This window comes from Vidua macroura, chromosome 3 (assembly GCF_024509145.1).
Source record: "Vidua macroura isolate BioBank_ID:100142 chromosome 3, ASM2450914v1, whole genome shotgun sequence".
In the NCBI taxonomy this organism is placed as follows: Eukaryota; Metazoa; Chordata; class Aves; order Passeriformes; family Viduidae; genus Vidua; species Vidua macroura.
The window spans coordinates 75,800,644-75,826,153 of record NC_071573.1 but is presented as its reverse complement, the minus strand read 5'-3'; the positions used below and the strand labels follow the sequence as shown (position 1 = coordinate 75,826,153).

The 25,510-nt window shown below is 41.0% G+C and overlaps 2 protein-coding genes and 1 pseudogene across 7 annotated transcripts in view; 1 reads left to right on the top strand and 2 right to left on the bottom strand.

Moving 5' to 3' along the window:
* Window positions 1-629: 629 nt before the first annotated feature.
* NDUFAF4 (NADH:ubiquinone oxidoreductase complex assembly factor 4) lies at window positions 630-6,065 on the bottom strand. 3 transcript variants are annotated; one of them, XM_053974294.1, is made up of 3 exons: window positions 5,171-6,065; window positions 4,472-4,569; window positions 630-2,355 (listed from the first exon to the last, which is right to left on the bottom strand). In XM_053974294.1, the coding sequence occupies exons 1-3, from the start codon at window positions 5,295-5,297 to the stop codon at window positions 2,041-2,043; spliced, it is 540 nt and encodes a 179-aa protein (XP_053830269.1). In that variant the 5' UTR covers window positions 5,298-6,065; the 3' UTR covers window positions 630-2,040. The 3 variants fall into 3 exon arrangements, with proteins under 3 accessions (XP_053830269.1, XP_053830270.1, XP_053830271.1); XM_053974295.1 differs by lacking the exon at window positions 5,171-6,065 and adding an exon at window positions 5,026-5,098 and having other exon boundaries at window positions 4,472-4,565; XM_053974296.1 differs by lacking the exon at window positions 5,171-6,065 and adding an exon at window positions 4,938-4,996 and having other exon boundaries at window positions 4,472-4,565.
* Window positions 6,066-18,322: 12,257 nt separating this feature from the next.
* On the bottom strand, window positions 18,323-22,672 carry LOC128804952 (kinesin-like protein KIF11-A; annotated as a pseudogene).
* The window catches only part of KLHL32 (kelch like family member 32), a 121,547-nt gene continuing 117,706 nt past the window's right edge, over window positions 21,670-25,510 (top strand). For all 4 annotated transcript variants that reach the window (XM_053974410.1, XM_053974406.1, XM_053974408.1 and 1 more), the window contains exon 1: window positions 21,670-21,892. The gene's annotated coding sequence lies outside the window, so the exon portion shown is untranslated. The remainder of the gene's footprint in view (window positions 21,893-25,510) is intronic.

Below are 25,510 nucleotides of genomic sequence, written 5' to 3'. Positions count from 1 at the left end.
AGGGAACAGCTTTGCAATCATCACAGCTGTGGATAGGATTTTATCCTGAAGGTGTGGCTGGGGCACTGAATGTGATAACACCAAACATCCCAAAGTACATGCCTGCTCCTAGAGGGTGTAAGCAACACAGTAGTATACCATGAGCACATGGTATACATGTATATATACATGTATATATACATGTATATATACATGTATACATGTATATACATGAGTATAACAGAGCACTGTCATGGTGCAGCCACATCACAAGACTTTCCATGAAGGCAGACAAAAGCTGCCAAATACATATCAAGGTGGTCAAAGGGCATGGTTGAACTGTTGTCTGGTGCTGGTTGTACTGTATTTTGAATCAACTTCATAGTAAGATTCATTTTACAGGAAATTGCAGCATCTTTGAAATCAACAGTATCTGTACTAAATGCATTGCACAGCTAATTTTCTGAATGCTACCTTAAATATTACATCGGGATGAACAGTACTCAAACAATTAAATATTTCTGTTATAACATTTTATAAAGCAGTATTTTGTGCAAAGCAATCTTAATAACTCAGGTGCATTAGTTTCAGAGTGCAGCTCTGTACCCCACTGTATTAGAGGACAAATGACAAGCCACACATCCAAAGACTAACAATTTTGAATTTTTATACAATGCACATAGTGTCATCTTCCACTATCGTACAGCGTTATGAACTTCAGAAATTAATCAAACAAAACCTTCAAATACACTGTGGCAAACTGTACTGGAGATACCGTGTTCCAACTCAAAGAAGGTGAAGGAATCTTGCTGTGAAATAAAAAAGCTGATCATCTTCTTGGACATTTACCAGACTCCAAATCAAAGACTTGGCAGAAAGGTTCTTGAAAAGAAAGTTACATTGTATGCCTGGCACTGACTTATAGCCTTTAATTTCACTGTCTTTGGTGACAGGCATAAAATGAAAGATTCTGGGTTTGTTTTTTAAAAGAAGGTAATCATAATGCATTTTTAAATATCAATTCTGATTATCTGCTGCCCCATCTCCCCATCTTATCTGACCATGTTTCGCTACAGGATTAACCATCAGTGCAAAACTTCTTCCCTACACAGACAGGAACAGTCACAGTATCAGGGTTAAAATCTACCCCTACCTCACAGTTTGTGTCACTCTTGTGTCATCTGTGTAGATGTGTGCTGTGAGTAAACATGACCTGATCTGGCCCACACTGGGATCAGACAAGGCTACCACAGGGGAAAAGGACTGTTGTAACAGGATGGGCAAACATTCACAGAAGTCCTAGTAGTGGGTCCAATTGGTACACCCAGTTACATGTCCTTGCTACCTATTAATATGAAGCATTGTTCCTCATACAGCAGATGCCACAGGCTGCTGCAAGAGACTTACGCCAGATTATCACTCTACAAATTCCCTAGCAGCACCTGGAGAGGTGCAGGTATTTAACCTAAATCAGAATAGAGGAGTTACATATGAGCCATTACTGTTCCAGCACTAGATAAAGGCTTTCTTGCTTCACCTTCTTTTTATTTTGTGTTTGACACAGCTGAATTTTCCAAATGCCCTTGTGGTTAACCTTCTTTACAAAGTATAAATACCACTCCATTCTTATACAAAAGAAATAGTTGTTTGTTACATACACACACCTTGACAGCAAGTCCTTGAAAGAACAGTACAACATGAAATTACAGAGCCAGCATCCACAGAGCATCTCTTTATCTGCACACCAGGAAGTCTCTGCTGAGAAAGGCAATCTTTTAAGGTAAAATGCTTTAATTCAACTCATAACATTTGAATGGGGTAGTCAAAGCTGTGTGACATGCTGTGATACCACAAATTAGTCATATTCTGATTTACAAACTGTAGTTGCTGCATTTCAATGCAGCCATCCAATGTAGAATGGAATTGGTTGAATACATCTCACTGGCATAAGGAAGTAGCCTTGCTGGATGACACATTACTGACTGAATTTCCAGACATGGAATATACTTGAGAGTAAAATGAAGACACAAGTGAGATCACAAAAGGTTTTGGCAAATATTTTTATGTTAACTGTTTTGGTTTATGGCTTGTTATGGCTTTTTTGGTTTCTTTAGGAAATTCCTGCACAGCAAAAGGAATGAAGAATTCCAGAAGAGAGTTGACCTCCTTCAGTTCCAGACTGTATTCTGCTGCTATTTTCTCTGCAGTCCATATTTGAGGTTGAAGTTTATGATTATTAAGAAGTGTCAGAGCCTCCACAAGGGAAATTTTGCCTTTGGGAACTTTCTTAACATCTAGACCTTCCAAGTGGCCTAATTTTGTAAGTCTCTTTTCCTCCTGTTTACTTGGAAGATGTTCACCACCTCCATCTTTTACCTAATTGAGGGAAGGAAAACAAAAAGAGCTCAACAGCAGTTCTGTTTACTGTGCATACTGTAGTACCTAAGTTGCCTTCCTAAATATTTTTTCTGTTTAGCTTTTCTTGTTAGCTTTCCCCATTAAAAAAAAAAAAAAGCTTAGCGAGCCTAGCTTCTTCCACAGCCATTCTACACCGTGTCAACTCCCAAGCAAATGCTGAAAAGCTCCTATTCACTGCACTCTAAGTGTTGTATTGGCTTGGCAGCCCTTCATACAAGGCAAACTACAGATTCTGGTAGGCCAATATTGGTACTGATTCATTGGAAGGGACAAAAAATCATGCAACAAATCGGTATCCTTCTGATACCACTGGAAAACTTTTTCATGTAGTCTCTCTCCCCTTCCTTTTGTTTCCAAATTTTAGTTTTCCTACTAAAAGAAATTCCTTATTTTGCTCTGTCTAGAGAACAAGCTTTCCTGCTATTTTGCAGCATCATATGGAGTTTAATTGCCATGACTACTGCAACATGTAGACACACAAAGTGTCTTCTCTAAGGTTCCTTCATATTTCCAAAAAATCTCCAAAACAGCTTTCACTTCCTCACATTTCCTTTTATTAAGATTTAATCAGGGAATCACATTGAAAAAAAAAAAAGGCACAATTAAACCTTTCTTTAACTTTGAAGTATTTATATAGTAATCAGAGCCCACAACCACTGATAATTACACAGACATTCTGTATTAACTCAGATGCTGAGAAGACTGATGTGGATATTACAGCACCTGTGTGTGTCTGTTTCTGAGCTACAAGGAATGTCTGGCCTGTACTCCATGTCTTCTAGTTTTTGCTACAACTGTGCTTGGATAATGAATGATTTTTCAACTCTAAATTAGATCATCTGTCTCTGGGAATCTGCCACTTCAGGGCTCTCAAGTTGGTGTTTTTCCACTTACCACAGGCAGACATCCCAAACATACACAGAGTTGTGTACACATCATGTACACAATGCACAAAGTCATCAGGATAACATCAGCAATGGGAGAAAGCTTTTGTATTGCTCTGCCCACAAGTCTCTGTGATTACACTTCAGTTGTGCTCTAACAGCTGCAAGCAGACAGCACAAGGGCAAGTCTGTGGCAGCAAACTCAGAGTAGGCATGGAATCAAGCAAACATTTGTTCCACTTTGGGCTTTTCCTCAAATCTCTCTTGACAGGTTTATACATGAATATTTAAAGATACTGAAATTAGACCTTCAGCACTTCAAGATTAGAGTCCTAACCTCTGTGATGGAAATTAAGGATAGAGATTTCTTGAAAATTTCAGGTAGAGACTGAGAAAATCCATTTGCATTTTAAATATTTTTGGACTTGAATACCATATAAGTGGCAAATTAGAGAGACTTAGGGATTTTGCTAGAAGTCTATAAAAATTTAACTGCTGAATCAATCATCTGGAATAAAGTTGTCTGATAATGAAACAGGTAAAACACATAAACCATAGCAAAATGTGATGGAAAAGAGGACACTGAACCCCAGTCTGCATTTTATGAACGAGTATGCTTTGGCTTTCAAGTAAAAGATTGCAGCCAGTGGCAATAAGGAAATGATGATCACACAACCCACAAGGTTATGTAGATAAAAACCTAAGGCACTTCATGAGCTGGGTAAAAAAAAAGTCTCTGCACTGTACAACATTTAATGGAGTTAAAGACTCCATTAAAGTGTAAGCATCTTTATCCTCTACCACATCCCTGCTCCCCCAGCAGTCCCAGTCTTTTTGAACTCCACAAATGATCTCTGGCAAACTACTTTATCTTTGCAAAAGGCTTGAGATGTATCCTGCCTCATAGGAAGCAGAAATAGGAATTTAGGTGAAAAACAGTAAGATCAATGCAATATTAAAAAGGAAGACTGTGTCAGCATTTACAAGCTTGTATAATTACAATCTGTCACACGTTCAGAACGACACACTCAGTGTTACTGATGTACAGAAGAGTAATAAAACCACCACTTTTATCTACTGAAGAAAGGTAGCTTTTATGCACAAAGAGCATTTTTCTTGACACAGCCTTTGTGCTGAGTTTGAAGAGCACAAAGCTGATGCTGGTATGGCTCGTACAGAGATGCACTCACCCGCACCGGTGGATCTCTGGACTCGACATAAACATCTTTGAGCAAGGTGAGGAGCCTATCGTCCTTTCTGAGAACTTCTTCTTTTATCTCTGGGCTATCTAAAGGCAGTGAGAAAAAGAAGGGACGGGAGGAAAAAAAAAAAAAAAAAGAAGAAAATATTGATCCGAGTCAAATAGTTTCCTTTTTTGTTAGTTCTGCCGGCTCATCGCTTCCCCAGCGGCACGGCACGGCTCCCGCAAATGCACCTGCCTTCTTGGGAAGGCACCATTCTTCCCACAGCCCTGACCTTGGCGACACGGCTTCACATGGCGGGGCTGGGCCGGTCCCCTGTCACAGCACAGCGGGACACACACGGTACCCACACGCTCGGTACCGCTCCGCAGCGCTGCCTCAGCAATGCGCGCTGCCACCGCCCAGCTACCACCGCCCCCACCAACTGTCCCCAGGCCCTGTCCCCATCAGCCACCTCCACCGAGCGCCCCTCGCAGCCGTCCCGGCAGCCGCTGCCATCAGCCGGCCCACGCGACGCGGCCGGCTCCATCGGCCTCCCTCACGTTGCTGCGCGCTGCGATCGCGCCGGTCGCCGGCAGCCGTCCCGCAGCCGCCCCATCGCCGCGGCTCCCGGCATGCCCCGCGCCGCTCTCAATGTCACCGGTGCCGCAGCGGGAGCGGGAGCGGGCGGGCGAGGCCGGCACTCACCGGCCATGGTGTCCAGCCGGGCGGTGCGGTGCCGCGGCGCGGGCGTGGGCTTCTCCTTGCTGATCTCGCGGCGGGCCCGGTTCTCCACGTTGAAATTCCGGAACACGCGGGTCACCCGCCCACCCATCGCCGCCGCCAGCCGCGCCTGCGCACGGGGGCACGCCGGGCTGGGGCGGCGTGCCGTGCCGGCGAGTGCACCGGAAGGAAATAAAGCGAGTACCGCGGGCACCAAACACACAAACAAACTAACAAACACACAAACAAACTAACAAACACACAAACAAGCGAGCGGGAATACGGACAACGCGATTCGCTCCGCACTTCACGGCGCCGCGGCGGCGCTTTCTCCTTGCCCTCGGCGCTGCCTCGGACGGCGGCCCGCGGCGGCGGTGGTGCTGCCGTGCCTTTTCCAAAGGCGTGCGTGGGCGCAGCCTCCGGGACGGGAGTGCTCGCGAAGCCGCGGGCTGCCCCGGAGCTACTCTGCAGCCCTGGCTGCTGGCGCCTGAGCCCCCGGCCGCGTCATGTCGTGATTGTCGCTGTTTGTATATCGGCGGCGATAGGCACGGGTCGAAACTGCGGCGAGGGACAATTCCCCGATAGTGTTAAGAATTTGTAGGCTACACAACGCTTTCAGGGTGCAGACTCTCTTTTTTTTTTTTCAGCTCAACCAAATAAACTTCCTTCTGACTTCGCAAAAATTGTGAAAACTACTTGTGAGAAAATGTTGTGAAGGCCTTAAGCCACGCGTGATAAGAAAGGCAGATTTGTCAGCAGAATCAAAATTGTTGAAATGGAGTCAGCAGTACATGGATTCAAGAAGTGAAGTGTGAAAAGATACGGAATCCTCCGAGAAAGGAAGGCAGAAAGAGTAAGAGCTGCTGGCCTGATGCAAAAAGCAATAATGCTTGACTACTTTATTCAGCCACGACTGATATGATGTCTTACCAACAGAGATTAATGACTCGTTCATTCCAGCTGCTGTGTGAATTAGCCAATAAGTAATTCCCTTATGGCTTTAAATTGTGTATGTGCTGTTTGCAGAGTCTTAGTGCCTTCTGGACCACTACTTAGTTCATGGTAGTAGTTGCCTGAATGAAGTGACCTGAAGACTGTTAATGAAGGACACAGAAAAGACCAGCCTTCTTGTGGTTTTATTTTTTGGTTTTGGTTGTTTGTTTGTTTGTATTGTTTTGTTTTAGGTGGGAAACACCTTTTTTCTGCCCTTGCATCTACCTAGTTTTTCTTATTATTGTGGGCATACAAAACCTGGGGTTCAGAACTTGGTCTTCTACTAGTAGCATTGTTTAGTAATAACAATTATGATGCGATAGTTTCAAGGCTACAGTGTGCTTTAATACTGGATTAATGAATGGCTCTGTTTTCCTTAGAGAGAAGCCAAATAGATTTAGAAAGGCAGTGGAGACAAGGCAGGACAAACATGGTGTGTGCTGGATTTCTGCTCACTTTGGGAATCAGGAAGATGCAGTTTCTCCATTTGTTTATTTTAAAGACTCTCACAGTCTGTAGGAAGATAGAAACATGTTTTTGTTCTCTGGTAATAAGCTTACTGACCCTGTCTTATTTTAGATATTGCATGCAAATGAACTAGGGACATGAGTGATATAGTGATAATAGGAAGCTGTTAAAATCTCCTGAAGTCAGGTGACAAGTTTAATTAAATATCTGTAGTCAATTACTTGCTGACTAAACCTGTGTCCTTGAGTCCAGGATTTGATACTTTTGTAAGTGGTGAATCTGTGTGGTGTGGCTGTAATGGAGAAATCCACGTGGATGCCTTTGGTGGTTGTAGACCTTTCATAGGTACTTTGGCATTTGTGTTCTTACTGATCTGTCTGCGGATCAGCTGTTGTGGCAAATTTGAAATAAAGTTTCTCCTTCAAAAGCTAAGAACTCCCAGCTTGTGGAATCAAACTCAGTGCAGGGCTTCTGTCTTCCTAAAGCCTGAATGCGATTAACACTGCTGTAATATGTACTGACAGCAAAATAAATTCATGAGAAAGCAGTCAGTTAAAAATAAAGAGTGATGTCATGCTCTGCCTGTCACTTCCTACGACTGAGGATAGCACAAGGCTGTTCTTTTCATGAATAAAGATGCATCAAAAGTTCAAGATTTTTATTCTGAAGAATCTTTCTTAGACTGTTGCAAGCAGAAGAACTGATATTAAAAACAATCTTTTAAATATAATTTGTTATTTTACCAATGTGACCATGTTGATATTAAATGTCAGTAATTAAAAGGTTGGATTTTTTTCCATATAAAGCATCTGCAAGTGAGATGATTTAAAAAATGAATGTATGTGTACTCAGCTTAGACAGAGTTTCAAATGGGATGCATTTTTCTTGAACGAGGAGTCTGAATTTTTCCAGGGAATTCAAAAATAACAAAACAGCCCATGAGAAGAACAGAGACTATCCAACTGGATTCATACACACCTGTTCTCAACAGGTTCTCATAGCAGCCTGTTCTCAACACTGGACAGCACCAAACACATCAGAGAAAAATACTGTAACTCTCATGATATATGTGTGCCATAGGCTGCCACACTAGATCTCCTTGTAATCCTTCCATAGCTCTTAAGAGAGAAATTTCTAAAGCTACAGGGTGCCTGGAAAGTAAGAAGTACATTTGTGACTGTTCTTTGAATCTGTTTGGTTTTCCATCTCAATTTTGATTATATGTTTTGTGTACCTTTTCTTTCTCAGCTAGTTCTGACGCTGAGTGGAAAATGAAATATTAATTTTTGTATTTAACTAGCATCAAAAGTCTGATTGACCTACTGAAAATTCCCTTTAGAGAAGAGAGAATAGGAATGTCTGTCGTTAACTTGTGTTACTGTGTGGGTGGGTACTACTAAAGTTTCTTTGCTGTCTTTACTACTCAGAAGATCAGGAATCAGAATATGAGTCCAGATGGGCAGGTAATTTCAGTGAAATAAGAGTCCTTTTTTGGTAATAGGTGCCCAGCTGGAGAATTTTGGAGAGGAGGCAGGTGAGGTTTGCTTTGTGATTTGAGGTCTGGGAATGGCACAGCAGTTGACCACAGAGGAAAAAGAGGAATGCCCTTATACAGCAGCAGCACAGGTTTATGTTTGATTCTGTCCACATTTTCTATCCTGAAACTGTTTTCCTATTCTCATCTTTCTGCTGTTGTTTGTTCATAATTGATATCAGTCTAAATGGATACTTGAGCAAATTCATGTATCATTAGGATTCAGGGAATTGAGTCGTCTATGCTGATTACTGGTTTACCAGTAAACACAATGAAAGCATTGATCCTTTTGTTCCTTATCTCATCAGTGTTAGGCAGAACCAGAGAACACAGCATTAGCAAGAATTGATTATGAGCCAAGTAAAAATGACCTGCAACTTTTTAAAGACAAACTCAAGAGAGATGGACTTACTGATGGATCACTTTCACCTTTCAGTGATTTTTGGTTGTTCTGTTACTTAATTCAGATTATTTCTCTGATCTTTTACTGGCCTCTGAAGTATCTACAGAAGGATCTACATTGAAGGATTTTGGTTAATTCCAGTCTGTGATCAGAGTGTTCCTGAACACTTGCATATTTTCAAGGCTAGGTGGCTGCAGTGCTTTATTTAAAGGAGTTTTTGTCAAGTCCTTATGTGGATGAAGTTTATGGCAAGTGCAGCAACTCAGTGTTGCAGACTCACACACCAGCCCAGACAGATCACTAGCTCCTTGGCAGATAATACTAATTTCAAAGACATTGCATTTAAATTCTCCTGATGGACTGTGGCTTGATATACCTGACATCATCTTCCATATTTTTCCTGTCTGATTGTAGTTTCTCAATTAGCAGGTTGCTTTGGAAGAGACTTGGAAACGCACAGTAGGAGCCAGCATATTTGAGAATGAGGCAGCCTGGTACTGGAATTAATTAATTTCATCAGTTACACGTGCCTTTTTACTTCATTTTTACTCACAGGATTCAGTACCCCATGTTCTCTTCTCAGTTGCAATACTAGTTGAGACAACTGACAGCCCTATTATTTCTTGTAACTCTGTTTCCAGTTCATCCTTCTTGCCAGTGTGAGGGTGTAGGAACACCTCCAGAGCAAACAGCATCACACAGATGGTCTAATTTAAGAAAGAGAAGAGCTCCCACAACTTTTCGAAGCTGTATCAATCACTGATGGTTTGGCTGGTCCACAGAAAGCTACTGGAAACACAGGAGGAAAAAAAAAAAAGGCCTGTGACAGGAGGAGCATGAATACTGTGAACTGATATTGCTGCCAGGTTGGCTGGTTGGTTGGTTTGTGAGAGTTTGCACTTTGCTCCCAGATTGTTTCCCTGCAGCAGTGAGAGAAAGCACTGTACCAGCTCCAGTGACAAGGAGGTGAACCAGCAGTGGGAAGAGACTGGGTGGAGTGGAGTGGTGACTGCCTCATTTGAGCTGCCTTTGCTGGTGCTCCAACATCACCCAAGGCAAACAACATCCTTTGTACTGACTTGAGGCAGTAACAGTAGCCATGATTTTACTGCTCTGCCACTGCAGTAGCTCTCTGATAGTCCAGAAGAGAGTTGGTGAATGGATTCAGAATATTAGGTATCTGCTGGAGTTTCTTTTATGAAATATAACACATAAAATATAATAAATATATAAACTAAGTGTGCTGGCAAGATGCTCTTCTACAATAATGTAATATTTTTCCATTCCCAAATGATATTTTAGTCTCTCTCAATGGTTTTAATTTATGATGACAATACATATTTATACAGGTGTGATGCATTTTTGTATACATAACTTCATAATTTAGTTGTATTATCTGTGACATGATGTATCAAGGGATTGATTTTCCATGCTTTTATAAGTAGTTGCAGAACCAGTTTTATTTATTAATTTTACACTTTAATTGCATTCTTCTGCAATTTACAATTTGGGTGTTTGCAGGTGTGAATTACATGAAAAACTGAAGTCTTTAATTTCCTATGGGGAGGCAAATTTTGTGTAGAACAGGAAAGCCAAAATGACCTCAGTGAACACTTCTAAAACCATTTTATATATATCTCAGTCCTAAAGAAGGCTTATATATAGATCTTAAGAAGCTGGAGAAGTTACAGTGTGGTTTAATAGCTCAGTGGCTTAATCAGTGTTATGCTGGGTAAGTAGCATTTGAGTCCATGTCCTATACCTGTATTTTTGTAGATGCCTGACACATGCAAGGGATTCTTTGCAGATATTCAAGGAATACCATACTGAGATTACATATCTTTCTTGGCAGCTTCCACAAACTATTTCAAGTCCTCTAATTTCTAAAATGCAAACAGATCTACACTAATTCTGGAAGAGGATTCTATCAGGGGAAGATACCAGACTGCAGACCAAAGAAAATGTGGCCATAGGGTTACAGCCTACAACCTTTAATTAAAAGCCTTGAAGTAAAGATGAATGTGCAATATTGCATTACCAGAAGACTGGAGAAATACATTAAATTCATTTAGTCCAAGAAACAAATGAATATTCTGAGATGTGCAGCCACCAGTAGAGTTACCATATTAAAGTCTGGCTGATTTAAGCACAATTTTTCCTTAAATTTCTGGTTGAAATAACTTTATTATAAACCCTAAGTTTAGGAACTGATCCTAAACATATACAACAGTTAAAATCCTATTGGCTTCAATAACATTTATACAGAACAGGATAAATAAAAATGAAAATAGTGGGAAAGAATCCAAAGCTCTACACAAAAATCTGCATTTGAAATTAATCAAAAATTCTTAGAATTTGGAGTGCAATTCAGTGGGTGTCAGAAAAGGAATCCACAAGGGAGGATTTTTCATAATTATGTTCTGTCTACTACATGGATTTTGTTTCTTTTGTATCTTACTGTGAAATAGCCTGTGGAAGCCCTTATTAGAGACACAGTTTTAGATAACATGTATTCATATATTGATGATTAGGGAAAAAATAGATTTATTTTCTACTTGCTTTATTTACCATAAAATATCACATTTCATTTGATTTAGGAATATAACAGTATGGATTATTGTAGCAGTGTTGTAACAGGAATAATGTCCACTACAAAGGATTTGGTCTACACATAATGCAGTAGTACCCATAAATGTATGTCACAGAGAACTTAAATAATGCTGCATTGTTTTAGTTAATTTTGCATTATTCCTTAATACTCTATGTATAATAATACAGAAAATTAATTACATTCTTCTTCCAGGTCTTCTGAGCATTTTCATGGGTATGTATCCCCATTTACCTGAGTGATTACATATTCAAATTGTGCTGGTAGAGAATGCACTAAAGAACAAGAAAAGGTTTCAATGATACCAACATATGACTACCAGTATTAGAGTTCAGGTGGAAGTAATTATTGAAGTTAGAGAGCCCTTTTGTGTGCCTCTTCTTCCCACAGCATCAAAAATCTAGGGGCAGCATGTGGGACACAGATGTATTTTAAACAGTTACATTTACTAATTATATAGAGAGATACAGTGGTTAAGTATGCAAGTGTCAGGTTGCTCTGGGGGCTACTAAAATAGACCATTAAAGAGGTCCCCAAATATTTAAAGTACTACCTCTATATACTAAAAGTTCATTTTTAGATTGTATAATAAGGACATGATTAATCTTCAAAGCTCCAGCATTTTAATGCAGATTTACTGAGACTCCTTGAAGGCAGAGTTCTTTCTTTGTGTAAGATGTCTTTGGGATCATGATGAAGTTACCATGCTTTCCTGTATACATAATAAAATACAAAACCAGTGTTCTCAAGCAGTAATTCAGGTACTCTATAGGTACTATTGTACTTTTTTGGGCTAGAAAATGCTGAAAATGGTCAAGTTTTCTTTTTAGCTGATAAACAGTTTGTCAGGATGTCTCATGTTTTTCTAATATAAATTAAGGAATTTTCTACAGGATATATTATGAGTGATAACGTGATAAAATTCAAATGCACCAAATTGGTAGAAGTTAGATGCTCAGAGAGATTTTTCTAACTTTCTGTGGGATTAGGTGTCAGCATAGAAGAGCTGTTGGGAGATGAGGTTCCCTGCTGTACCTACAAGTAGCAGGTCTCAGCCTGTGGATGACAGAGACTTTAAATAATTCAGTACACTGAGTTACTCCAGAAGAAATGTCTGAATTATGGCAGCAAAGCTTTTCTTGTCAGAAGTACTGCCAGACTCATCAATGGATTGTGACATGGGCCAGTTCCATCCTGGTGTAAAATCTCTTGTCAGACTGTAGAAATGATTCCTGCAGGGCATCTCTTTTGCAGCATGAGGAAATTCACCTCTCACCCCAAGAACAATTGAGATTTTTAGATTTCTCCAAGCTGCTCCTGTAGTCTTTCCTGTAGTTTTTGTTCAGACATCAGAGGGAATGTGCTAAGTTGTTTGTTCTTGTTTAATACTTTAATCTGTTTGGAAAATGTGGGTCATCTTGTAGTGGTTAATTCCTACAACAATGAGGTAATTTCAGTTTTTTCTGACACCCCTGTGGATGGACTACACTCTGTTTTTTGGACATGGGGTCAAGCAGAACTACAGACTCTTCACATGGGAGACAGAACAGCATTGATTTCAGAATCTGTTCTCTCTCTCTCTTCAAGTGCTGAAATGCATATACCAGTGATCTCCACAAGTTGTTGCAGCTCCCAGTAAAAAAGCAAGATACACTTTTCTCTATTTAATGGATGGATTATTTTGACCATTGCCTTTTGTTCTATTTTGTTCTATTGGTTCACATGTATTTCAGACTCTTCCACAATATCCTAAGACAGGTTAGAAAATGGAGTGGAAGGTAACACTGCAATATTTTTAAAAGAGCAGTTACACTTTTTGCTAAAATTAAATATTTTTTTTCAGATGTTTTGTCTTTCTGAGGCATAAATAAGGTGTGGGTTTTTTTGTTTTTTTTTTTGTAGTGCAGTGTATAAATTGAAAATAGAGAGCAAAAGGCTAAAGTATAGTCAGCAGATGTATAAGAGCTGTTATGAAAAATTGATAAAGTGTGTTCCTGTTTCCTAATAATAGGGGAAATCTGAAAGGTTTAAATTCTGATACCTTTTACAACTTAGCATTTTATTAATGCATTACATGTGTTTGCCAGAGGTGACCATACGTATGTTTTCTTAACTGCCCCTGTAGACTGGGGCTTAAATGGGAACAATATTTGGTTTAATGCTAAAATTTTATCTGGTGTTTCTGGTTTTGCAGGTTATTCCCACTGGGCAAAACAGAAGATGGCTTCAATGACTCTTCTGAAGGCATATTGCTCATTTGAGTTCTGCTCCTTTCAGAGTGTACACATAAACCCCTTTTTTGTCTGGGCACAGTAGGAAACAGTTTCCATGCTCAGTCTCAGGTTTACCAGGCAACATTCATACACACATGTACACAGACACACAGTTGTATGCTGTTGTTGCTTTTGTGGACAGGAGAGGCTGTTGTCATCTATAGCCCTTGCTGTCACAACCCTAATTTTTCATTAAATGACTCTATAACCTGTCTCACTCCATGCTGCTTTTTGTATCTTCATCTTGGATGTACAGAGTGGCTCCCCAGAGAACACCTAACCGTCCTGATTTCAGACCAGATTATTCAACTTGCACTCCGTGCCTCTCATTCTGGTGAATTATTTGGGCAGTGACTTCAGTTGTTTTGGATAAAATAAATTTAAAAAAAACCTAAAAAAAGGTATTTGATTGTAGTTGGAAGTAGGCTATCAGTCCTAGTAACCTTAAATAGGATTTAGACTTTTCATAAATCAGAGGTGCATCTCATGAAAGTTAGTTGCAATCTGCCTTTTAGTGTCTCCTGCACCATTATGACTTTCTGTCTATTTGAGCAGACAAGTGCCTGCTTCCCAGAGTGGAATCCATCATCCTGAAATTACTTTCAAGCATCTTTTTTGTGTGCTTACCAGAAGTAAATTAAGTCTGCAGTCTAACAGTGCATTGTCTCTAAAGGAGAATCTTCTGCCAGTGGTCACCCCTCAGCCCCCTTGGTAAGAAGGGCTCTTCTGCTTGCATGGAAAGCCAGCTCAACCAATTGACTGTGCAGAAAACCTCTCACTTTCTTCTCTATTCTTTTTTGGATACCCCTTGTTTAAGAGGATGAGTAAGAAGCATAGCACATACGTCTTCTCAAGATTTCTTTCAGGAAACTGTCTATTCCAGATTTCTGCTGTTCCATAACTAAGGAGTTAAGGATTGGAATGTCAACCTTTGAGGGTTCAGTTACACTGTTAGGTGAATCTTTGGTCTGAATATGTATAGCCACTATTCTGCCACCAGTTCTAAGGAAGTTCTTCCTCTACTGATTTAACAGCACCAGTCATGTACATGAAAATAACGGGCTTTCAGAAATGAAGGTGCTCATATTACCCAAGTACCACTGTGAGTAGAGTCATCTATTCTATGAATGTGTTGACTAGAATATCTTCTGTTTCCAGTGCACAAATCCTGACAGAGGTGCAGGGGTCTTAGTTCAGACACTGAGGAGCTGAGTAAGCTGTGACCTTGTATTGCTGGTATCTACAGAATATCATTCTTTTGGAAATCTACCTAGCCTTTCCTGCCACTGTCTATGAATTCATACTCTGACAATATGAAGCCATACAGAACCTTTAATAATGCCCTAAAAACCACAGGGAACTGTTAGAACACATACTGAGAAGGATAAAAGGCTGGTAGCATTTGCTGAAACAACCTAAAATGTAATAAACCTCAAAATGTAAGCTCTGAGTAACAGCCTAAGATAACTGATTTCTGCAGGTGCTTTTGCATGGGGAAATACTGGAAGTCCTTGATAAGATATGGAATCAACTATTCTCAGGATGGTGCCTGGAAAGTGAATAGTCCCAGGTAGAGGAAAACTACACATGCTTACTGTCCCATGTTGTGTTTCTAATGTGTACCCACTGGCTCTTCTTATTCATTTCATCTTCAGAGGTTTGAAACTGGGAGAGTTTTAAGATTAAACAGTTAACTTTTTTTTTTAACTGCATGAGGAAGCAGTTGCTGCTGTGCATAGTTAACTAGAGGTCAGCTCTGCCAGCTGTAGTTGTGGAAGGGATGATAGAAAATCCTTTGGTTCTTCAGACAGACTAAGCTCAATAAATTACTTTTATGAGCTCTCCCTCTCCCTGAATGTTTCTAACACCTGCATTCTCCCTCTTATGAGGAGGAGGACTAGTTGTCCTGGAATTAAAAGTGAAGCAAACGTTCAGTCATTCTTTCAGATCTTCAGTATCCCCATGCTACTTTCCGTTGCAAAAAGGCCCTGGAATGTAAGTAAAGGTTGAAGGAAGAGTAATCTAAAGACACAAACAGAATAGAAGTCCAGCATTTAAAAAAGGAAGGAAAAACTCACTGGTTTTGAAAACAAAGGCATGCAGAGTGCTCTACACAAAGGCCTATGCTTTTGTTAGCAGAGTGGCAGTGCCAAGGCTTGCAACAGGCTCCATAAAGTGCTGTCCATCACAGTGTAAAAAGCACTGCAGGAGTGCATGGTCTTTCTCCCTCTTCCTTACCCCAAGTTCTATCTATACTCTTCCTTTTGCAGCCATGTCATGATCCCTTTCATCTGATCATAGAGGTTTTCACACATCAGAGCTTCCAGCCTGATGTTCTTGCAGCAGCCAAATGCTGAATGGAGCCGCTACATTTTCAGAGTACTGGCAGTAAAAATGTTTCCTTGATGTTGGAAATACACCTCCTACTTCACAGAAATAAAATCTGTGGAGTATCACATCTAATGTGCCAGACTATTTTGATTTCAACAGTTTAGAAGTTGAGAATGATTTTGTTTAAAGCAGCCTCAGGCTGAGCCATGCTCAACTGTTCTTTGGGAGTTGGGGAATCTGGGAAAGGGAGATGGAAGAATAAGAAAATTGTTAATATTCAGTGGCCAGCAATTTACCTACCACAAGTACTATACAGACTGCTTAGAGAACTGTTTTTTTAGTTTCTTGTCTAACCTCCACTTCCTTTTCCCCTTTCTGTAAATGTTAAGGGCTGCATCCAGGGCTGTATTCAAAAAACTTACGTAGCAGAGAAGCATTGTAAGGTTCAAGCAGGACCTTACACACCCTGCTACCTGTCAGGAAGTTTCTTTCCTCCTGTAGGGGATGTCACCTCATGTGACTAAATCTGTTCCAAATGAAAGAATCAGGTCAAAGCAGTAACCTAGACAACTTCAATGTTACAGCTAACACTACTATTTATATAGCTTTTACTGAGAAGGGAATAGTTACTCCCTCACTTGTTTTAATTTTCTTTTGCCCACTGGGCTTTTTCTATTTAGGTGCTCTCATGTAGTTTGTGCTTGTCAGCTTCACCAACAAGCAGAAAACCCAAGGCACTTAGGGGTTTTCTTCTAGCTCCAGTTGCAATGAGGATAGAGGGTGGGATTGCAGATACTATGTTTTCTTCCTTTTTTAATGTTGGACTTTTATTCTGTTTGTTTCTTTTAGAAACATTTATTTGTGGTACTGACATTTTATGTTTGTGGTACTGACATGTAACCTAGAAAATGCTCAGCTGAGAGAACTGCTCAGAATATAATGTAGTATTTAATGTTTTCATGTTTTTAATCAAAATAGTGGTGCTGAGTATACTTTCAGATGTAACTAGGAAATGCTTGTGTTTATCTGACTAATTTTCAGAATGTTGAGATAACATGCACCACCAGTACAGCAGGTTTGCATTCAGCTTTGCAACTCAGGGAGAGCACTGTAAGAGGAAATGATGGGCTGAGTACAGATGAGTTGTAAAAAAACCTCTGAACAGAAAGTTTACACAAACACTGATTGCACGTGATCAGAGATTGCTGTAACTTGTGGCTATGTGTGGAACTCATCATAAATCACCGTAAGATGAGAATTTTGTGAACCCATACTGGAATGTGAACTGCAGAAGTTTTCAGTATGGATAGCTGAGTGATACATGATCCTGACACAGTGACTGTTAATCATTTTAGATATTATCAAAAAACTAGAAGGAAAAAATACTTTCTAGTGTCACTGGAACCCCAAGGCACTGTAGGGTTCATAAAGATTCCAGCGACAGAAATGTTATATTTACTTTTCTTCATAGTGTCTGAAGGGGTAACACAAAATTCTGTATTTATGTTTGAAAGCAGTCTCAGTTTTAAGTTCAAGCCAGCTGTACCCTGAGGCTGAAACATGGCCATGTTTTGGCAGCAGGGAAGACTGCCATATGTTGCAGTGATAAAAAAATTACACTGATGCCAATCTCCGAAGTCAGTCTTCTAAAAAATATATAAGAGAGCATATTTGTGGCAATATAAGCTTTTAGAGAGAGAGAGTAAAAGAGCTTGACAAGCCTTTATTTAATGATAATTTTTCTGTCTCTTTAACAGTAAATGCTGGAAGTCATAATTCACTGTTGCTCTTGAGAGGAGTTGTATATAATACATAAATCCATTGCATCTCCCCGTTACACGGAATTGCTTGCTGTCTAGCTCCCAGCTTTCAATTGCCATAGGACAATTCCATTCATTGAATAAGTTCCTACTTATTGACTGGCTTTTAGTGAGCACAAACTGGAAATTGACAAGAAGACATTTTTTAGGAGTCTTTCAGGCAGACCTCTAAATGAGAGCAGGGATGTGGACCCTGGATCTAGCTGGCAGCACCATGACATATCCTTTCCTTTTTTGAGGTCAATATAGGCTATTGGTTTGTAGCTCTCATGGGTGAATTCCAATGCTTTTAAAATTGGCAATTAGTTTGGTTTAGTTCCAGCAGTATGTCAAGGATCTTTGAACACAACTATTTGTATTCTTGATATGCATATAAAAAAATGTGGGATATATTCTTACAGTGCAGTAGTTTCACACTGCATCTACTGCAATCTTAATGCAAAACAAAATATCCAGTAAAAAATACAGATCTCAATCATAAACCTTCTGTTCTCTACTGTAAACACTGAAGCTGCTGTTCCTTTTTGCTGAAGAAGGAGCGTTACTGATCCATAAAGGTGACTATTTGAGCAGTTTTAAATTCCCACCATTTACCAGTATCCTGAGGTGCATGTTTTAGATTGCTAAGAAGTTGCTGAGAACAGACTATGGATTCCACCAGCATCTTCTTTCATGCCCATGAAACATATGGCCATAAACTACTTGAGCTTTGGAAAGAAATCATCCAGAGATGCAATAAATTTGTTTTGAAGCAGAAGTTTTACTACTGGCTATGTCAGTAGTTTCCAGATAAATATTTTCTTGCCCAGCAGTGATAGAAGTCATCAAACTTGCATTTTTTGACAGTATACAAGCTAGAGTTCTTCTGCATTTCCTGTGCCAATACATTCAGCTGGCTTTGAAGTGAGGACACTAATTCATTTGCATTCTTTGTATATACACACTTTTCTATTTCAACTTCTCTTAAATTCCCACAGTACTTTGCATCTGAGAAAAAAAAAAAAAAACACTGGCTGTTTCTGTAATTTTTTCAGAGTGAGACAAAGATCTCCTAAGAAGATATTAATTGTTTTTTATGGTCCTCGATCTCATCAACCAGAAAATTTCCTTATGTCATTCTGAAACAAACAGTTTAGTTCCAAGACAATTTCCACCATTGCTGTCAAGATATTTAATGCTCCTCCTGATGCAGATATTTGCTTCTCAGTCAATTTGAATGGCTCAGCTTTACTAGCAAATGGCACAGTCCTACTTTGTTACACATTTTCAGACACTTGAGAAAGTTCAGTGGTCAGCAAATTTTTAACAGAGGTGAAAGACCCTGATACCGCTAAGGCAAATACATTATCTGCTGAACAACTGATAGGAGGACATCTATAAAATATGCATAAGATGTCAACATCTGTTGCTACTTCAGATAGTTCTCACTAACTGAATCTTGTACTTTATTGACCAGAACATTAATTTCTCCTGCAAATCTATTTGGATGATAGCACTGTGATGATCAACAGCTCTCTTATGATACAGCTTTGCTTAGATACATGATTATATTAACAGTACTGACCAAATGGCTAGCTGTGCTGTGAAGTTTTCTCTCAGCTAGAGAAATCTTGGCTTCTTGCAGATCTGTCTGTGCTTCATTTCAGTTATTTCTCCTTGAATTGCAGATCTGTTTTCATTGTTTCATTGCTTTCATTAATTGTGAATGGTTTAGTGATTGTTTTCACTACTTTTTCCATGGTGCTCATTATCTCAATATACTCTGTAACTTGTTCTTCCCAAACTGTCAGCTTTCCTTTAAGGGCTACATGAATTTTCAATGAGAATGAAAATATAGATTCCATTTTACTCTTGTGCAGCAGTGAGGTCTCCTTTCGGGTGCTTCATCTCTTCAGTATCTTCCTCAATAACAGCTCCTTTTGGCAGCTGCTGGTTAACTTAAGGTTTCATCATGTTCTTTGCTCTGTGAGCCTACTCCACTGTATTCTGTTTTCCCTTGGGATTTATAGATGTAGGAGAAACTCTGGCTATTACTGATGTCCTTCTTGATCTCTTAGAGTCTTGAAGGATCCTCTTAGGACGTCTTCTGTGTTTTCTTCCACAAGAGCAGCAGTAACTCTTTCATGGTTCAGGATAGAGTACTTGGTATTTCCAGCTTCATAAACTCTTTTATCAGCTGCCCCAAACTGAAGTGTTTTTACCTCATGCAAGCTTGTATTCCCAGTTCTAACAAGCTCTTGTCCATCTCAAGTTACTTTCGTACAAATGGTAAAGGAAAAACAGGATCAACTGGAACATGCATTCATGTAAGTAGTTGCAATAGTTCTTTTTGCCGCACCTTTTCCCAAGATCTGGTAGGCTTCAATTTTGTTGTGTTCAGGTATTTCTTTGGAGCCTTTCACATTTACATGTGTCTTGTGTATGGGATCATCAAACACCTGCAGTCTTTCTCTAGAGCTAGGATTAGGTATTCATTATGTATTTCCAGAACAGAGAATTAAAAAAAAAAAAAAAAAGAAAAAAAAAAAAGAATAAAAATCATTGTCAATCTCTGTGATTTTTTCCTAATACTTAATATGATGCATTGCCAGACTCCTTTCAGTGATGTCCAGCAACAGGACAAGGAGCAGTGACCATAAACCAAAACACAAGAAGTTCCACCTGAACAAGAGGAAGACCTTTACATTGAAAGTGGCAGAGCCCTATAAGGGGCTGCCTAGGGAGGTATCTCTCTCTGGAGATATTCGAAACCCACTTGGATGCAATCAAGGAAAGGTACTGTAGCCATAACAGTTCTGTGTTGCACATGAATTAACTGATTCTAATGAAGCACAGGCCTTGTCTTTATGCCTCTGTTTTGTAACAAAAATGGGACTCTGCCTGGTATTGCACTGTAAAAGCACCAAGCTGCTTGACCCTTGACTTGGGGAAGCTTTGCATTTCTACCCAAAACACTCCATATACTGCATCTGGTGCACTTTCTGAACTAACTTTCCAGTTGTTACTGTCGGCTCTGCAGATGAGAAATAGGGGAATTTCTAGATACCTTTCACAAACACCTAACAACAAAATAACTCTTCTGTCAGTAGGCTTAACTGAAGGCCCACATGCTGTAAAAGTGTCTTAAGGGATTGTCACCTGAAAAAGACTTGAACTCCTCTAAAGTGGCATGTATGTAAAATTTAATCTGGAGGTATGTTGGAGATGCAGGCAGAGATTTTTAGGTTCTACTGTTTTTGTATTAACTTCACAGATCAGAAAACAGAAACTAAACTCCTAAGAAAATCCAGTAGCAAGATGAAAACTGCTCAAAAGTAGAGGTGCTCTGTGCAATTCTCAAAATAGTATTTTCTCCTGTATATTAAATCACGTTCCAGTCTTGCTGATTATGAATGGATCACTAATCATTAGATTTATTAATTCACCTGAATGTTCTTCACAACCATGGGATCAGTTAGAGGGTGCAGGAAGAAAAGTTTCCACCACTTCTCAGTTTCATGAGGTGAGGCTGAAAGAATAGCATTGTTACTGAGCCTCACTGCAGAGCTGGGTCCTGTGTCCCTGCAAAGATGGCATTTGGAAAAATACACAATGGCGCAGCACTTGTATCTCAGACGGATGCTTCTCATCACTTTCACACAGAAGATTTTTAAAAATTCACATTAAACCCCATAACAGGATGATAAAGCAGTGATGCCTTAATATCCTGGGATGTAGCGCTCTGCCGCCCTGACCCTGCAGAAGCCTCATCCTTTCCAGCCGTATCTCTTGTCCTAAAGTCCTTCCTCCCAAATGCCCCCCTAACAGCCCTCCTGACCCCGCCGTTATCCCGCCTCGCAGGTGCTCTTCCTACAAACTTAGCGCTACTTAAAGGGCTCTCTGCACCAGGCCTTTTCCCTGCAGCCCTCCCGCAGGGCCGTGGCCCCGGCGGGTGAGCGGCGCGGCAGCCCTCGCCTCCCGGGGGCACCGCGGGCTGCGCTGCGGGCCCTCCCCGCCCCGGGCACGGCCGACCCCCGGCGCTGGGATCCCGCGGCCCGACCCGCCTCCTCCTCCTCTTCCTCCGGCAGGTGCGGCCCTCCCGGGCCGCCGCTGCGCGCTGGGCGGGGCGGGGAAGCTCCTCCTGCTCGGGCACCGGAGCGGCACAGCCGGGACGGCGGCTCTGCGGCGCGGGAGCTGCTTGCCCGCAGCTCGTCCCCCCCGCTGCCGTCGGAGCGGAGCGGGGCGGAGAGGCGGCGCCGCCACCGCACCGCCGTGCGCGGCCCCGGCACCTGCCCGAGGTGAGCGAGCGGCCGGGCCCGAGGCGGCGCCTCGCCGCCCGCGTTACCTAACCGGGACCGGGGCGGGGGGCGGCCGCCGGTCGTGCCCTGCGGCCCCGGCCGCTCAGCACCGCTGCGGTGGGGAAGGGGGGCTCTGATGGGGAAGAGGAGGCGGCGAGGGCGAGTGTCTCCGTTGCCAGGGAGACGGGTCAAGCGGCAGCTCCAGCCGCCGGGGCGCCCCTGGGCAGCGAGCGGCGCTCCCGCCAGCCCTCGGCTCCGCGTAGGAGGCGGCGGGGAGCGGCGGTGGGGGGAGGATGAGCCCGAGCCCGGGGTGGCTCCGGGACGCCGTGAGTGCCGCTCCCCGCGGGGTTGTGCGGGGACGTGCTCCAGGTGCTGGGCTGGCGGCGGCTCCGTGAGCCGTGGCTCTGCCGCCGCGACACGGGCGCTGCAAGGCGGCTCGGTACTTGGTGCGAGCCGCGTTCTCGCGTACCGGCACTTGAAGCTACTCGTTTGACTGATAAAAACGAGCTTTTTTTTCCTCCTCTCCGGCGTTTAAACATGCGAGAGCTCACAGCTGCGAATGATCCAGGCACTCGGATTGCTGGAACATTGTATCTGCAGCCCTCGCGATTGAAAAGGTGCTGCTCAGGTGGTTGTAGCTGATGGTGGGGAGAGATTTGGTTCCCGGCAGGAAATTTCCAGCTTGGTGGATCTGGAGCAGTTGTACCGAAGAAGCGCGGGTCCCCGCGATGCCGCAGGCTGCGGATTGCTCAGCTCATTGCTGCCGCTCTCCCAGGCCATCGGTGCTGGGTGGATTCAGCCCGTGGAGCGGGGTCGGTGTGACAGCTGATCCACGGCTGTCACACCAAACACCGGGAAGCAGCGTGCTTGGCACCAGAGACCGCAATGAAATGTGAAAGAAATGGAATTATGGTTTAAGTCTTAGCACGGGGAAACAAACTACGGACGTTGATGATAGCAAATCGCGTGACTATAGTTTTTAAAGCTTGTCATGAATTTTTCCAGTTTTGTAGGGCTAGGAAAATATCTTACAGACGTTTCAAAAAAAAGTTTGGGTTAGTCTTGTTTGAGTAAATGTTCATGGCAGCATTTGTTCAGTCGTGAAAAGACCAGGAGCAGACCCAGAGGCCACAATCCTGTTAACTGTAGCACATAGGGTAACGGATTACTGGAGCCCTGCCAATCCCTGTTGATTCTGGGATCTGCCTCCATAAAGCAGTTGGCAGGAGCAAGACCGCTGAGGCGTGTTCAATTCTTCAGAGTTTTTATCTGAAAACTGTATTTGTTGCTTAAATAGATCCTACAGAAATCCAGTGATGTACTGAATAAGTAATACAGTTACCACAGATGCTTAAAAAGCCACCCGTATATAGCTACTCAGTCACATCTCCTTGTGTTATTTAAGTTCACAGATGATTACAGAGAAATTTTTTCTTTACTGTGAAATCACGTTCTGTGAAAGTACTCCAGAAAAACTCCTTTAATCTTTTGTCTGTTTTTCAGACTGTGAATAATTTGACAGCATCTGTAAAGCACTTTACAGTTGTTATGTACAAAGTACTATGCTAGGTATGGGTATTCTCAGAAACTGTTAGAGAATAATAAGTTCTTGATTAGCAGGACACTAAAAATAATGCAGTTGTGCCAATTAACATCTCCTAAGCACAAGATTTTAAATTTTTTAGGTGTCTGCAATGTTTATAAAAATATTGTGTTATACTGTACATACAAGCAACAAAAGGCCCTGTTAATTTCTGTATAGGCATGCATGGAGAAAATGTACATTTGGGCAGCTATTGAATTGGCAGATGGGGCAAAGATTGTACTCCCCATATGTCAAGAGGGAAAGAAGTTGCCTTGGGGTTTCTTTGAAAATGGTCCAGTTAGATTGGCAGGTATACCTTTCATTTAATCCCAAATGAGAGAAAATGCTGTTAGGGAAGAGAATTTTAATATGGAAATTGAAGTAGTCTTTATTTAACGCTTTGTAGCTCAGCACAAACCACACAGAAGATGGGATTAACCACTGTTTTTACTGTCAGAAAGCAATGGAATATTTTAAAAGTAAAGATGACCATGCAGAAATTTAATTTATGGATATATTTTTATGAAAGTGAGCTTGGAAGTAACTGTGCTTCAAACTGCCTCTGAACAAATAGTGTAGAATCTTGCCTTGGTCAAGGCAATGAGATTCCCACTGATCTTCTAGTGGAGTTGTAATCTTTCTTCAGTCTTCTGTCTTCTCTTTAAGACAGGACATGAACAACTGTGTTTAAAATGGCAACTTCTGTTGAAAAGTCTGTGTATTGCCAATCATGTAAGTGAATTTGACCCAGGATTTGAATTTGAAGGTACAAAGAAATTTGAGTAGCATCAAGGGAGGTGATTTTGTTTTGGTTTTTTGTTAAGGGGAGCAATAACTTTTGATTTTACAGTAAGGAGAAGTATGGTTAGAAGATCAGTAGTAGATGGAATTTTATGCTTACATGGGTCATTTCTTCAGTGGGCACTAGAAAGTAAAGTAAGTGCAATGTGAACTGAGAAAATGCTGTGTTCATTAAAAAAAAAGACTTTTTTGTTGTCTATCTTTGATTCAGAATGTCTTTCTTTTGCCTGAAAAGTCAGAAATTGGTGTAACAGCTTCTGACACTGATGATCAGCTTCTACAAAGCAGCAAAAAGGAATGTATTCAATAAGAAATGCATGGCACTGCTGTGGTGTTTCTGATCAATTCTGTTGACTGGAGTATGATGTGCTTAATGGTCAAGAATGACAGTAATTTAATGCCACACTAGCATGGGGAAGTGATGATTATAAATTGAACTAGAAGTGGGAATTGGATTAAGTGAAAAATTAAATTAGTCACTTGTGTGAGAACAGATGACAGTTATTGGGAAAAACTAGCAAAACAAAAATACGATGCAGTATAATTATACTTACCTACAGCAACCACACATTTCTCTCATTTTAATTCTTTTATTAAAAGAAAAAGTTATCCATCATATTCTCATCCATCTAAGACTTCCATATGATAATTGCCAGTGTGTTCTCTGCTCTTAGGACTTCAGTTACTCTGACTACCTTGATTGCAGGCAGTGGATGGAATCTTACTTTGGATTTTTTTCTATCTCTTCTTTGGAGACAGAAGAATAAATTTTAGCCAAAAGGCTAAAAATTGCAAGATTTTCCTAAGAAATTATTGAATTTTTAGTAACCTAATTTAAAATTTTTTTACAGTTTATTCCACACACAAAAAAAAAAAACAAAAACAAAAAAAAACCAACAACAAACAAACAAACAAAAAAACCACATAAAAAACCACCCAAACCCACCCTCATATTACTAACTGGTAGAAGTAGTATATCCTCTCACATTTCTTGAATTATTTGATGCTTATACTTAGTAGTGAAAGACAGGATCCTTGACATAGTGATTTCTAAACCATCACTTCTTTGTGTTCTGACTTTGATGGCTTTTTGACTGCTTATGAAATAAAATGAGGTCTCATGCTCTGGCATTCTGTGTGCATACTATATTGCATGACTGTGTGCTTGTAGATGGGATGCTTTTATTTCCAAGAGATTTTTTGAAATTTTACCATCAAATTCTGATTGCTGA